The sequence below is a fragment of the Girardinichthys multiradiatus genome, unplaced genomic scaffold (assembly GCF_021462225.1).
Source record: "Girardinichthys multiradiatus isolate DD_20200921_A unplaced genomic scaffold, DD_fGirMul_XY1 scaffold_52, whole genome shotgun sequence".
In the NCBI taxonomy this organism is placed as follows: Eukaryota; Metazoa; Chordata; class Actinopteri; order Cyprinodontiformes; family Goodeidae; genus Girardinichthys; species Girardinichthys multiradiatus.
In genome coordinates, this window is record NW_025917705.1 from 47,725 (window position 1) to 64,281 (window position 16,557).

The 16,557-nt window shown below is 42.5% G+C and overlaps 1 protein-coding gene across 1 annotated transcript; it reads left to right on the forward strand.

Moving 5' to 3' along the window:
* Nucleotides 1-15,515: 15,515 nt before the first annotated feature.
* LOC124865237 (Fc receptor-like protein 5) lies at nucleotides 15,516-16,537 on the forward strand (the record flags this gene model as incomplete). Its single annotated transcript, XM_047360195.1, has 3 exons — nucleotides 15,516-15,930; nucleotides 16,100-16,363; nucleotides 16,443-16,537. Coding segments are annotated over exons 1-3 (408 nt in total), but the record flags the coding sequence as incomplete, so codon positions are not given.
* Nucleotides 16,538-16,557: the final 20 nt, after the last annotated feature.

Sequence of the window (16,557 nt, forward strand, 5' to 3'; positions counted from 1 at the left end):
GAGAACCTCCATGATGCATTAAGGAGTGAATTAGCTCCATTTAATCAGGTTTTAACACTTCAGCTCCTTTATTTCTGACATTTATAACAGGATTAATAGACGTTTCCTTCAGTTCATGAGGTGAAGGTATCACTGGAGTAAAATTAGCTCAACTAAACCATCAGCATTAATTTTACCTACAAACTTTGGGAATGATTTATTTTAAAACATTCACAAACTTGTCCAGAGATCCTTTGGACCATCAGAACAATGAGGTCCAAAGGATCTCTGTACAAGATCGGGTCAGTGATCATCTCCAGCTCATTCTGGGTCCCTCAAGGTGTTTCCAGAAAGAATATGAAGTCTCTTTAGTGTATTCTGGGTCTGCTCTTAGTGGGAGATGTCCATCTTGTTAATCAAACTATATAAGTTTGTTAACATACTTAAGGAAGTGATAAGAGAGAGGGAAAACAATCTGCCTTTCTCATAATATTTATTTGACTTTTAGAGTGACACGTCACAGTGCAATGCATGGGAGTGTTGGGACCCAACCACTGGTACAAAATAAAAGGCCAGTAAGAACTTTTTTGGAACTTTAAAAATAAATCGCATTAACCTACTTCCAGCACAGCCAGAAGCAGGAAATAACAGCAGACTTCCCGTGACGTCACTGTTCGAATAAAAACCCCGCTTTTGTTAGCTTTAAGTGCTAACAGCTAACAACACGTGCTGCCTACTAAAGATCATTTAAACAAAAAGGATGTTAGTTTTCAATACTACCACTATACCAGTATACCAGTACTAAACTTGATAACTAACCTTTTATTGAAAAGGTTTGGTTCTTAATCAAAATAATATTTCCTTAAATATTATTTCAATAAATAAAGGCAGCTAATGAGACACCGTTGATAATTAGTCATCCAGAAGGTTGGTTTTATTCAGCAGATCATTATTTAAAACATTATTTTATTAAAATAATATTTTATCTGATCTTACATTGTGAATGGTTGTCTAAATGTTGCTGATTATTGTCTAAGTTGGTTCCAAAACTAACTTAACTTCACTTCCAGATTCTTCAAGATAATCCTTGGTTCTCAAACATAAACATTGCATGGTAATGTTGCATCACTCTTATGGTCATAATTATCAATTATCTTTAATCAACTAGTTTATATTGTACATAGTCCATTAGTCTTCATTATTCTTTAATTCTGCTTGATAGTTTAGTTGGATTGTTTTAGCAAAGTAAAGAGTTTGTTGATTGAAATATGTTTGACTTTGAGTTGATTTATTTTTGTTAATAAATTCTTGTATTTTAAGAAATTGTGTGAATTCATTCTATGTCAGGGTTTGTGTAGCGGTGGACCTCGGAAAGCAGACAACCAGGCAGCATGACGGTAGGTGAAATTATTTAATGAACAAAACTTACTGGGTGATGGCAAAAACAGACATGGGCAGGCTGGCAAGAGCAAAAGGACAAGACATTGAAATGAGAGCGACAATCCAAAATGTTTCAGCGAGGAACAGATGTGTATATATGAAGCATGAACCAGGTGAAACGAGGAGACTAAATGCTAGGTGCAGGTGAACCGAATGAAGATGATTGAAGACAGGAAAGAACAAAACGTGGCTGGAGCAGAAAAGAGACTCTTGAACACATAATTAGAAAAACATGAAACTAAAGCATAACCAGATCCAAAAAACCTAACTTGACAAAACATGAACTAGAAGAAAAAAACTAAAGCATGACCAGGAAAATAACAGAGGCATGATTCATAACCTATCAATAATAATAATAATAATAAGAACCCAAAAACAACCACAAATCATGACATTCTGTGCAGAGTTTTGCTCTGACTGTTCAATAATGTCAGAGCTTGGCTCATTCCTTTCAATGTTGTCCTAATACCACCGTCTTATTGGGCTGGTATTCACAGGACAACCCTTAACAGACGGAAATATTATTTAATAAAATATTAAAGTAGTAATATTAAATATTAAATAATATATTCATTTCGTCATCCAAATTGCAAAGCACTAAAACCACTTCTATTTGTTGTTTTGTACCGTCCACCAGGCCCTTACTCTCAACTTTTTATCTGATTAAAATTATTTGAAAAATAATATATATTTGAAGAAACATTTTTAACATATTTGGGAGGTAATAAATTTAAAAGGTTCTCGACTGGAAAAGGGTGGCTTCTCCTCTTCAGGTTGGAGGGGAGTTCCTGCCTCAAGTGGAGGAGTTTAAGTATCTCGGGGTCTTGTTCACGAGTGAGGGAAGAATGGAGCGAGAGATCGACAGACAGATCGGTGCGGCTGCCACAGTAATGGGGGCACTGTGCCGGTCCGTTGTGGTGAAGAGAGAGCTGAGCCGAAAAGCAAAGCTCTCGATTTACTCTCGGTCTATGTTCCTACCATCACCTATGGCCATGAACTTTGGGTCATGACCGAAAGAACGAGATTCCGGATACAAGCGGCAGAAATGAGCTTCCTCCGTAGGGTGGCCAGGCACTCCCTTAGAGATAGGGTGAGGAGCTCGGCCATCCGGGAGGAGCCCGGAGTAGAGCCACTGCTCCTCCACATCGAGAGGAGTCAGTTGAGGTGGCTCGGGCATCTGTACCAGATGTCTCCTGGACGCTTTCCTCTGGAGGTGTTCCAGGCACGTCCCACCGGGAGGAGGCCCAGGACACGCTGGAGGGACTATGTCTCTCGGCTGGCCTGGGAACGCCTTGGGCTCCCCCCCTGGAGCTGGAGGAGGTGTCTGGAGAGAGGGACGTCTGGGTGTCTCTGCTTAGTCTGCTGCCCCCGCGACCCGGTCCCGGATGAAGCGGAAGACGACCAGTACGTGTACGAGTAAATATAAAAGATATAAAAGGTGTGGGAAAAATAAAACAGCAAGAAATTCACTTGTATTAAACAAACAAAGGAAAAATATAGAGTTCAAGAAAAATTATATGATTTGAAAATGTGTGGTTTAATAAAAATAGTGAATTTTATATATATAAATATATATATATATATATATATATATATATATATATATATATATATATATATATATATATATATATATATATCAGAATCAGAATCAACTTTATTGCCAAGTTCGTACATACAAACATACAAACAAGGTACACTTTGCTCTTTGGTTTTGTTTTTGCATTACAGAATATACATATTTACAATTTACACATATATAATAAAAAGGTACATTTGTAACATCTGTTGCTGTTGTTTTGTACTCTATTAAATGTTCAACAGAGAAACAGCCTGGAGGAAGAAACTGTCTTTGTGGCTGGTTTTAGTGAACAGTGCTCTGTAGCGCCACCTGAAGGTAAAACTCTAAACAGTTTATGTGCAGGGTGTGTGGGGTCTGCGGAGATTTTAGCAGCTCTTTTCTTGACCCTTGACCTGTATAAGTCCTGGATGGAGGGAAGGTCAGCCCTGATTATTCTCTCTGCAGACCTGATTATTCGTTGCAGTCTGGACCTGTCCTGTTTTGTGGATGATCCAAACCACACTGAGATGGATGAAGACAGGACAGATTGAATGATGGCAGTGGAGAAGATGACCAGCAGCTCCTGTGGAAGGTTGAACTTCTTGAATTGTCTCAGGAAGTACAGTCACTGCTGGACCTTCTTTCAAACAGTGTCTATGTGTGAAGACCATCTCAGGTCCTCAGAGATGGTGGTTCCTAAGAACCTGAAGTGGTCCACGGCCGATACAGTGTTGTTGAGGATGGTGAGGGGGGTGTATGGGGGTGGTGTTCTCTGAATGTCCACCACCATTTCCACAGTCTTGAGTGGGTTCAGTTCAAGGTAGTTCTGGTAGTTCTACCAGCTGATCCAACTGCTGTCTGTATGCAGACTCATCACCATCCTGGATTAGTGGTATGATGGTGTTGAAGGCCGAGCTGAAGTCTACAAACAGGATCCTGGCGTACGTCCCTGGGTGGTCGAGGTGTTGCAGGATGAAGTGTAGACCTAAGTTAACAGCATCATCTGCCGACCTGTTTGCTCGGTAAACAAATTGTCCAGCAGGACCCCCAGCATATATATATATATATCTATATATATATATATATATACATATATATATATATATATGTATATATATATATATATATATATATATACATAGAAAAACTGACTGACTGACTGACTATATGTATATATATATATATATACATATATATATATATATATGTGTATTGTTAATTTATATTTCTAGCTTAGTTTTGGCCAGTAATTACTTTATTGGGTCATGTAATTAGTTTGGTATACAGGGGTTGGACAATGAAACTGAAACACCTGTCATTTTAGTGTGGGAGGTTTCATGGCTAAATTGGACCAGCCTGGTAGTCAGTCTTCATTGATTGCACATTTCACCAGTAAGAGCAGAGTGTGAAGGTTCAATTAGCAGGGTAAGAGCACAGTTTTGTTCAAAATATTGAAATGCACACAACATTATGGGTGACATACCAGAGTTCAAAAGAGGACAAATTGTTGGTGCACGTCTTGCTGGCGCATCTGTGACCAAGACAGCAAGTCTTTGTGATGTATCAAGAGCCACGGTATACAGGGTAATGTCAGCATACCACCAAGAAGGACGAACCACATCCAACAGGATTAACTGTAGACGCAAGAGGAAGCTGTCTGAAAGGGATGTTCGGGTGCTGACCCAGATTGTATCCAAAAAACATAAAACCACGGCTGCCCAAATCATGGCAGAATTAAATGTGCATCTCAACTCTCCTGTTTCCACCAGAACTGTCCATCAGGAGCTCCACAGGGTCAATATACACGGCCGGGCTGCCATAGCCAAACCTTTGGTCACTCATGCCAATGCCAAACGTCGGTTTCAATGGTGCAAGGAGCGTAAATCTTGGGCTGTGGACAATGTGAAACATGTATTGTTCTCTGATGAGTCCACCTTTACTGTTTTCCCCACATCCAGGAGAGTTACGGTGTGGAGAAGCCCCAAAGAAGCATACCACCCAGACTGTTGCATGCCCAGAGTGAAGCATGGGGGTGGATCAGTGATGGTTTGGGCTGCCATATCATGGCATTCCCTTGGCCCAATACTTGTGCTAGATGGGCGCGTCACTGCCAAGGACTACCGAACCATTCTTGAGGACCATGTGCATCCAATGGTTCAAACATTGTATCCTGAAGGCGGTGCCGTGTATCAGGATGACAATGCACCAATACACACAGCAAGACTGGTGAAAGATTGGTTTGATGAACATGAAAGTGAAGTTGAACATCTCCCATGGCCTGCACAGTCACCAGATCTAAATATTATTGAGCCACTTTGGGGTGTTTTGGAGGAGCGAGTCAGGAAACGTTTTCCTCCACCAGTATCACGTAGTGACCTGGCCACTATCCTGCAAGAAGAATGGCTTAAAATCCCTCTGACCACTGTGCAGGACTTGTATATGTCATTCCCAAGATGAATTGACGCTGTATTGGCCGCAAAAGGAGGCCCTACACCATACTAATAAATTATTGTGGTCTAAAACCAGGTGTTTCAGTGTCATTGTCCAACCCCTGTATATCCTCCATATCAGCATACTTGAGCTTGGGCTGCAAAATCGCAGAAAGAAATAAAAATGGCGGAAACGCAAATTAGTTAGCCGGACGTCTATTACCTTGTTTTGCTGTTCAACAGCAAATACTGTGACATAACAGTTTAAATATTTTACAGATGATAGAGAAAACTGAATGGACAGGAAAATATGACCCAAAGAGAATATAAAGATATCTCTGAAGGACCTGGAGAGACTAAATTAAACTTTTCTACCCTCCTACAGCCTCCAAGTTCAAAACAAATGTACAGGTCCTTCTCAAAAAATTAGCATATTGTGATAAAGTTCATTATTTTCCATAATGTCACGATGAAAATTTAACATTCATATATTTTAGATTCATTGCACACTAACTGAAATATTTCAGGTCTTTTATTGTCTTAATACGGATGATTTTGGCATACAGCTCATGAAAACCCAAAATTCCTATCTCACAAAATTAACATATCATTAAAAGGGTCTCTAAACGAGCTATGAACCTAATCATCTGAATCAACGAGTTAACTCTAAACACCTGCAAACGATTCCTGAGGCCTTTAAAACTCCCAGCCTGGTTCATCACTCAAAACCCCAATCATGGGTAAGACTGCCGACCTGACTGCTGTCCAGAAGGCCACTATTGATACCCTCAAACAAGAGGGTAAGACACAGAAAGAAATTTCTGAACGAATAGGCTGTTCCCAGAGTGCTGTATCAAGGCACCTCAGTGGGAAGTCTGTGGGAAGGAAAAAGTGTGGCAGAAAACGCTGCACAACGAGAAGAGGTGACCGGACCCTGAGGAAGATTGTGGAGAAGGGCCGATTCCAGACCTTGGGGGACCTGTGGAAGCAGTGGACTGAGTCTGGAGTAGAAACATCCAGAGCCACCGTGCACAGGCGTGTGCAGGAAATGGGCTACAGGTGCCGCATTCCCCAGGTCAAGCCACTTTTGAACCAGAAACAGCGGCAGAAGCGCCTGACCTGGGCTACAGAGAAGCAGCACTAGACTGTTGCTCAGTGGTCCAAAGAACGTTTTTCAGATTAAAGCAAATTCTGCATGTCATTCGGAAATCAAGGTGCCAGAGTCTGGAGGAAGACTGGGGAGAAGGAAATGCCAAAATGCCAGAAGTCCAGTGTCAAGTACCCACAGTCAGTGATGGTCTGGGGTGCCGTGTCAGCTGCTGGTGTTGGTCCACTGTGTTTTATCAAGGGCAGGGTCAATGCAGCTAGCTATCAGGAGATTTTGGAGCACTTCATGCTTCCATCTGCTGAAAAGCTTTATGGAGATGAAGATTTCATTTTTCAGCACGACCTGGCACCTGCTCACAGTGCCAAAACCACTGGTAAATGGTTTACTGACCATGGTATCACTGTGCTCAATTGATCTGCCAACTCTCCTGACCTGAACCCCATAGAGAATCTGTGGGATATTGTGAAGAGAACGTTGAGAGACTCAAGACCCAACACTCTGGATGAGCTAAAGGCCGCTATCGAAGCATCCTGGGCCTCCATAAGACCTCAGCAGTGCCACAGGCTGATTGCCTCCATGCCACGCCGCATTGAAGCAGTCATTTCTGCCAAAGGATTCCCGACCAAGTATTGAGTGCATAACTGTACATGATTATTTGAAGGTTGACGTTTTTTGTATTAAAAACACTTTTCTTTTATTGGTCGGATGAAATATGCTAATTTTGTGAGATAGGAATTTTGGGTTTTCATGAGCTGTATGCCACAATCATCCGTATTAAGACAATAAAAGACCTGAAATATTTCAGTTAGTGTGCAATGAATCTAAAATATATGAATGTTAAATTTTCATCATGACATTATAGAAAATAATGAACTTTATCACAATATGCTAATATTTTGAGAAGGACCTGTATTTAAGGGCTTAAAAAGTCATATGTTCCCTTAAGCCCCAGGGATGTGGTTTTCAGAGGCTTTGGCTTAAAGCAACCTATAAAAACCTCCAAAGATTCTTTGAACTATGCACCAAAACCTTTTACCACCATCGATAAACAGAAATAACGTCAGTGGGTCAATATTTGAATGTCCACAGCATCTCTAATGGTTTTTAATTGCAGAGCTTTGGTGTGATCAGCAACAGCTTAATTCATCAGCACAGAAAAGAGCAAGAAACACACAAAAACCCATCATGTTAAAACTGTCTGTCCCTAAAAGCTGAGGCTGAGAAAATGTTGATGTCCCATCCTGTGGCAACATTTTGGATCCTTGGATGAGAGGAGAGGTGCAATCCAGAATCCCCAAATACTGATAAAGTTGGTGCTGATAATCCAAGATTTGTCAGTCAGTCATTTTCTTCCATAGTGGGTTGTGGGGAAGCAGGTGCCTATCTCCAGCAGTTTATGGGCAGGAGGCGGGGTACGCCCTGGACATGTCACCAGTCCACCGTAGGGCAACACACAAACACACACACACACACACACTCGCTCATTCATAGACCATTTAGAGAGACCAATTAACCTAACAGGCATGTCTTTGGACTGTGTGAGGAAGCCAGAGTACCCAGTGAGAACCCACGCATGCACAGGGAGAACATGCAAACTCCGTACAGAAAGACCCCCAGCCAGGAATTGAACCCAGAACCTTCTTGCTGCAAGGCAACAGGGCTACCAACTGCACCACCGTGCAGCCCAACCAATCCAGAATCCCCGATTACTGAGAGAGTTTTAGCTGATAATCCAAGATTTGATCATTTGCAAATGAGTAATTTCACAATGATGGAAAAACCCGTAATCCAGAAACATAAAATCATATAACGCCAATCTAATACTCTGTAATCTGAAAGATCCAGAAAGGTTGCCAGATACCGACAATCCACCAACCAGGTTCTTCAGCCACCACAGTGGGTCCAGCAGATCTGAGAAGATGTCTACTTCTAGGACTTCAACTCTTCAGACTCAAGGACTGAACCTTTGATGCAGAACTTCAGTCACTATTGAGGATCTGATACTAAAACATCTGCTGCGTTCTTCCTTCTAATCCTGTCACAATCTCTGTCCACGATGTCGACTGAAAACTCTGCAGAGAACAACCAACTCTTAGTATAGACCCTAAAACCAGCGGGACGAGGAGCCTTCACTCCTCTTCTGTATGTGGACACCTGTGACTGGTTGTTAGTTTCCTAATGACCCCCTTATTACTTTAAATACACATTCATATTAAAAATCGTTATGCTGTTGGAGTCACGTACTGCTGGACCAGCTCAGCGTTTTCAAACTTGTGCAACATTTCTCTCTCACCTAAGTTTGGGAAGTACTTGGCTGGCTGCCCGCTGCCTCTCAACCTATGGCTCTGTCCTAGTTTTAGAGACGTTTCTGACTGACCCGTTCCTCTTTTGTTCTGTTGCCATTGAGGCGTTGGCTTCACCACCCAGAGCAGCTTCCCTCTTCATTTGTGTCATCAATAAAGTAAAGACGTTGCAGCGTGTCTTCCTCTTGTCTTAATAATTACAGATCATAACCTTTTCAGCACATTACACTTAGTTTAATAAGTACACGACCAATTCAATAAAACATTTAGTTTATGAATTGTTTCTAAAATCAGCTCATTACTTTGTATTTCTCTTCATTGCTCCTTGTTGATTATAATAACATTGATTATTACTTTCTCAATCATCTGATAAAGACATTACTGGTTCCAGCTGTCAATCATTGTACTCCAGTCCTTTAACCTTCAGCTCCTTTTCAGAGACTATAGATTACTGGAATGATTATCGGTCACTTGGCATAATTAAAACTGGTAGAAAGGATTAATGCATGATCATAAAACAGCTTCATAAGCACTTCCTGCTTTATAAGCAACCACCTGCACTATCTATCCATCATTTCCAGCCTGAGCTCGTTCTACCAGCATGGGAATATGGATGGATCTGTCTTTATTTTGACCCTGGTCAGAGATAATTAGTTCAGGATAAAACAGAATAGCTGTTATTTCATCCTGTTTCCTTTGCTTGTGTTTAAACTCTTCCAGCTTGTCAGCAGACCGCTGAGCCTAATGCTCCAAGCTGTTTCTTTTTGCTCTGCATTAGATTATTAGAGTTGAAAACCCTCGCCACTGGGCGGGGATCTTATCCCGGCCGGGTCTGGGTTCCTTTTCCTCGTCTTACCACAAACAGTGGCACAGCTTCTAGCGACCAGCTAGATTTAGTCTTTTTTCCTGGCTGCTACAGCTAACTGCCAGCTTTTTTATTGCACATCTCTCTCTGCTAGCTTAGCTGTTAGCCAGTTAGCCGCCATAGCGCCACACTCATACATCCACACCTTTATTCCTCTACATGTGGGAACACGGCACCAAAAGACTCACAAGATCGTGTCCCTTTTCTCTGGGCTGCTAACACCAACTACAACCATTGACCTTTGTTCAACTTGGCGCCAGTTTCTCTGTGTAAAGTCACGTCGTGGCGGCGTTCGCCATCCTGGGTGCAAACCTCTCACTTCATTCACTGTCTTGCTGGCTAGTAAGCCTTCATAAACACACACACCTGTAAACCTGCACCCACCATTGTTTTATTCAGCCTTAGCCCACTTATTAATAATTATTGATGGTAGAACAACATCACTGCTGCACAACAGAGAACAATTTGAAAGCTTTGCCAACAAATAAAAATATGTGGGAATGACGTTACGTCCAGTTTAGGTCAAGAAATGTTCCTCCAGATATTACAGAATAATTCTGCTCTGACCTGAACCCGACTTTAGGAATATAAATCCATGTGGGACAGAACTTCATGTGGGCCAGTAGAAACTCTACTCAGATGTTGTTACCATGGTGATAAACTCAGAGTTCAACTTTCCTTTTTTAAACATGAAATCCAGAATTTTCCCAAACTCAGAGTTTTCACATCACCAGTTTTCTAGAGCGCCCCACTGGTCAGATGTTTCCTCAAGATGTTGATGATGAGACTCTGTAGAAAGCAGCTGGTCTGAGAGCAGGAGATGATGTTCTTCAGACATCTCCTACCTGACAGATTATACTAACACCTGGTTCTGTTCTGCAGGTGACCCGGATGGAGGCAACAAAGATGGATCTGTTGGGCTGGTGGTCGGTCTGTCAGTTGGGATAATTATTATTGCTGCTGTTGCTGTTTTTGTGACGTATAAAAAAAGTTCATGTTTTAAACCAAACCAGCCTCCTGAAGAACCAGCTGGACCTCAGCAGACTTTAATGTCTCAGAACAGAGCAGCTGACCTGTGAGTCCATGTTGACCCGCTGGATGATGGAAGATCTGTAGAACCAGAGGAGACAAACCTTCCTAAAGAACTTGCTGCTGATGAGAAACATCTCAGTGGTTAGTCGTCTATTTCCTCCTCATGAGGGTCAACCTCATCATCTCCATCAGCAACCAGCTGAGAGGAACCCAAACACTGGTATCAACAGTTTCTGTCTTCCAGCAGAACCAAACCAACCTGTTACAGATTTGTTTTTAGTTTAGTGTTTCTCTGATGACAGATTTATAGCTGGTTCTGATTTCTCTGTGTTTTTTACTAGTTTTGTTAGTTTTATATTAGCAATCCTGACACAAACGGTCATTGATAATCTATTTTAGCCGTAGGGGTGATGTCACACTGTGTGAGAGAGAGCAGTTGCTGTAAATCCGGGTTTTACAAATGAAAAACAATTCAAAATAAAAAGTGTGGTATTTAAAACTATCTGCAGGTCTTACAAAGCTTGATTAACATGTTTAGCATTAATAACTGCAAACATCACTATGAGGGTAAAAATGGAGACCCTTATCTAAACTCTGACATTTCCTAAAGGAAGTCAGTATTTTCTAATAAACCATGAAGGCAGAGGTTGAATGCAGAAACAAAGCAACTTTGCACTCCTTCATTCAGCCTTCCTGTTATCTGCTGTTGGGGTTGCTCCACTTCTTCTCCACTTTGATGAAAAGTCAAACTGACATCCACCAGCGGGTTAGAGGATTGCCGCCGCGATAGGCACCAACTTGCGACTAGAGCTGCGGTAAGCCACCTCAGCAATGGAGGTGCAGAGCATGGCCCACTCGGTCTCAGTGTCCCCCACCTTCCCCAGAACGTGTTTGAAGCTCTGCCAGGTGTTCCCGGCAGACCCTCAAGATTCGTTTGGGTCTGCCAGGCCTGACTGGCATCCTCCCCTACCATTGGAGCCAGCTCACCACCAGCTAATGGTCAATGGAAAGCTCTGCCCCCCTTTTCACCCGAGTGTCCAAGACATGCGGCCGCAGTCCAGATGACTGATAGCAAAGTCGATCTGCGGCAACTGCGGCATAGGGTGTCCTTGTGCCAAGACCACATATGGACACCCTTATGCTTGAACATGGTGTTAGTTATGGACAATCCATGATGAGCACAGAAGTCCAATAACAAAACACCACTTGGATTCAGAACAGGAGGGCCATTTCCCCCAACCACACCCCTCTAGGTCTCACTATCATTGCCAACATAAACGTTGAAGTCCCCCAGCAGAACAAGGGTGCTCTCCAACACCCCCTCAAAGGACTCCAAAAAGGGCGGGTAGTCTAAACTGCAATTTGGTGCATAAGCACAAACAACAGTCAGAACCCATCCCCCACCCGTAGGTGGAGGGAGGCTACCCTCTTGTTCACCGGGGTGAACCCCAACGTACAGGCGACAAGATGGGGGGGCACCAAGTATGCCCACTCCAGCTCGGCGCCTCTCACCAAGGGCAACTACCGAGTGGAAGAGTGTCCAACCACTCTCCAGAGACTGGTTCCAGAGCCGTGCGTCGAAGTGAGCCCGACTATTTCTAGCCGGAACCTCTGTACCTCGCACACAAACTCAGGCTCTTTCTCCACCAGAGAGGTGACATTCCACATCCTAAGAGCCAGCTTCTGCAGACGAGGATCAGACCGCCAAGGTCTCCGCCTTCGGCTGCCACCCATAACACATTGCACCCGACCCCTCTGGGCTCTCCCACGGGTGGTGAGCCCATCGGAAGGGGGACCTACGTTTCCTCTTCGGGCTATACCCGGCAAGGCCCCATGGGTGAAAGCCCAGCCACCAGGCGTTTGCCAGTGTGCCCCACCTCCAGGCCTGGCTCCAGAGTGGGGCCCTGGTGACCCGTGTCTGGGTGAGGGAACACTGTGTCCATCTTCGGTAATCATCATAAGGGGTCTGTGGGCTGCGCTTTGTCTGGTCCCTTGGACCTGTTTGCCTTGGCTGACCCTTCCAGGGGCATAAAGCCCCTGACAACATAGCTCCTAGGGTCATTAGGACACTCAAACCCCTCCACCACGTTAAGGTGGCAGCCCAGGGAGGGGTGTTTAGGCCCAAAAATGTTTATTATATTTAGAAGATGTAGGCAGTACATTTTGGCTGTTTACCTATTAAGTTCAGATTTCTTTACTTACCAAAGACAGATGGACAGGCAGCGGGGACACAGCGCCTGTATTTGGAACCGTCTCTGGTTCTGTTTCTGGTGAAGCCAGGGAACACCATTGTTCAGCTTTCCATAAATAACGCACCGTGACTCGCTCCATGTTGAGTTAAAACCGGCAAGCAGCAGATAGAAGCTCCTCCTATTGGACGACGCTGTGGTGCGAGTGGAGCGAGTGGAGCGTTGTCGCCCGTTGGCAATGCGAATGGATACATTCTATGTTTTATTAATGAACAAAACACCTTCACATTAGGTCTTTTACATAGACTATGCACAGTTCTTATCAAATTTACAAGAGGTTCATATGAATGCTTTAGTAAATAGTTTTATGTTAATGAAAGAATAACAGGACTGACTGCAAAAATATATATATATATTTAGTGTGATATTTAGTGTAGCAGTCCCTCAGACCAAAGAAGAAACGGAGAACTTCGAAGGGTGCAGTGGTTCTCGTTTATTTTCTCTTACTTCGTTCAAAGCCAAATATTTCTGAAGTGCCCCAAATGGCACTGAGATGCACAGTGAAAACTAAAGAGAACATAAATACACCTACTTAGGTCCCTTTCTTCAGCAGAACAAAATATAGTGCAAACATAATGTATAAACTTAAACAAATAAAGCCCTAAAACATGTACCCCGCTCCACTGTTCAAGGGCTGCAATGTGACAATGCTTTCACAGTCCGTTATTGTCCTACTATCATGCTTTGTTGAGAACAAGGTTCTGTCAAACGTCCACTAGAAGTGCTGCAAACGACAATGAAGAGTTTCTGTTCATTTTCTATGTGTGGGTTCATACAGCCCTAAGCACTGACTGAAAGGAGAGGCTGCTACCAGTTCAAAAGCACAGCTCACCACCAACTAAGCAACAGTGCCCTCTACTGTACATTACTGGTAGATATGTAGATTCACTTATAAACACGGAATGGACGTTAACATTTAGTGTGTGCGCTTTTAGTCACATGCTTGTCCAATCATGTGCTGGGCTTGTTTTCACTCGTCCAATCAGGATTGGTGGTGGAGAAATGCACTACTTCTGATACTTCCACTTTGTCTGCAGAGATACCTAGTTGACGCATTAGATATCGAGAAAGGGAAATAAAAAGTAGTGGAAAAAAAAGATCACACCTTCAATGTAAAGTTATAGACCTGGATAATTGGTAAATAGAGGCAACAAAACATAATTATAAATATATATACTACAGTGTGAAAGGATTGTCATAATGATGGAGAAAAGTATTTGAAACAGGTCCTAAATGTGTCCGTGCGGCTCCCTCTGGTGGTCTGAAGTGGGACTTAATACTATTATAAACAAAACAAAATAATTACATTTACTACTGTAGGACAATGTTTCTCAACCCTGGTCCTCTGGGCCCACAGTCCTTCATGTTGTAGATGTGTCTCTGTACACCTGATTCATTGGACCGTATTTTTTAGCATTTTGGCCAAAAATGTACAATGGCAATGACAAACATTATTATTATTATTATTATTATTATTATTATTATTATTATGTCTTAGGTCTCCACTGGAGGGCGCAGTTGGACCAGAACTGGAGGATGGAGGTGCCAGTCCTTCCTCGCTTGAGTGTTAACCCATGTGACCAGAAGCCCTCTGTGTTGTCATGATTCTGTGTTTTCCAATGTTAAGAATCCTTGTGTTTCTCTTCCTCCAAGTCAAACCTCTGAGCTGAGATCCAGTTCCTCCTCCTGGTGCTCCTGGATCTCTAGCCACCAGAACAAACTACAATCTTCTAGTGTTTATTCCAAGCCCAACGCTCCTCATCTTCATCCTCCATTGCCCTCCATCCACCAGCTACAAACCACCACACGGAACTCTCCACCCGCATTACCACTCCTCATCCCTGGAGTTCATCTCCAACACCAACCAGGAGTATTCATGCCCATGGGTCAGGTGTTTAAATAAAACCACGACAATAGAAACAACAGAAATTAATCCATTTCTGCACTAAATGCTGTTCAGGGTCTTCTGGTGGTCCTGGATGGGTGTGTTTAGTTTTTTATTTGTTCATTTGTTTACTACACAACAGAGTGAGTATTAGGTGATTTAAATCAGCTGTTTGCCTCATAGTTTATTGGTTGAAAAATTGCCTAAATCAATGTTTTTGGAAAACAAAAATTGTTTTCAGCAAGGGTATTTTTTTATTTAACAATAAGCCAAAATATGACTTAATCAATTAGGCAACGAAGCTAACGACATGCAGGAACAGCAGATTATCTAGATTATATTCTGTAATCTGGTATTAAAGTGGTGAGAATACAATGTAAATATGTCATCTGGACGTCCTGTCAGGATGGAACATGGAGATCTTCTTAACTTCACACAGGAAGGATTCAAACTTCTAACCTTGTTGGATTTGAAAACTTTAACCTTTTAAAATTCTGTATATTATAAGTATGAATAAAAACTAATTGATTTGTATTTAAGGTTTTTGGATTTGTTTTAGCCTGTGGTCATCATGATGTTTGATGAACTGCTATTCTCAGCAGTCTCAGCACAACGATGAAGAGAGAGAACAACAACCTGGTAGAGGAAGAGGGCGGTCTTTATTCTTCGTCTCCAGCCAGAGATGAAAAGCATCAAATGAGTGAGAGAAGAATGGAGGAAACACCACAGAGTCTGCTGCTTTGTAAGTACAGAACATCTGTTAGTTTATCAGATGATTACTGCCTGTTCTGCTGATGATTGATGATGGTGGAGGATGCAGGAGAAACAAGTTAGACTGAATGAACTTTAGTTTCAACACTAAAAGATAAAAGATCATCTTAATATGTGAACTAAACACATGAACCCAGCTTAGAAACTATTAAAGGAGAAGAAAGCTCCAGATGTTCCATGGAGGTCTCCTGGAGGTCTGCTTCTATATCAGACATCAGTTTTATATCATAACTGAGAAGTTTTATTGAAACCAGTTTAAATGTTGTCTGTAGGTCTGAGTTTCCTGCTGTGCTGCAGAATAAACCAAGGTTAGTAACATTTTCTCTTCTTACAGTAATTCTCTCTCAGAGGCAGATACCAAAGTTATTCAGGAAGATATCTGCTGTCCATGGAGATCTCTGCTTTTAGGTTCTAATGACTTCATTCATGCAAAGACATGTTTTTCTCAATCAGTGAGTTTCATTTCTTTCCTCCCAGCTGGTCTGACTGTGAGTCCCAGTAGATCTCAGTTCTTTGAAGAAGACTCTGTGTCTCTGAGCTGTGAGGAGGACAACATCTCTGCTGGATGGACTGTGAGGAGAAACACAACCAGAGAAACCAGAACTCAGTGTGGAGACAGATGGTGGAGAAAAGAAGGTTCTACCTGCAAAACCAGCAGCATCAGAGAACATGATACTGGAGTGTACTGGTGTGAGTCCAGAGAGGGAGCAGCCAGCAGCAGCATCCAGCTCACTGTCTCTGGTAAGATCAGACTGTGGAGTTAGTGTTGATGAAGCTGTGTGGAAATGGATGAAATGCTGTAGTTTGTCTCTGTGTTGAGGTGGATCAGTGATCCTGCAGAGTCCTGTCCTCCCTGTGATGGAGGAAGATGACGTCACTCTGAGCTGTCAAACAAAGACTTCCTCCAACCTCCCAGCTGCTTTCATTAAAGATGG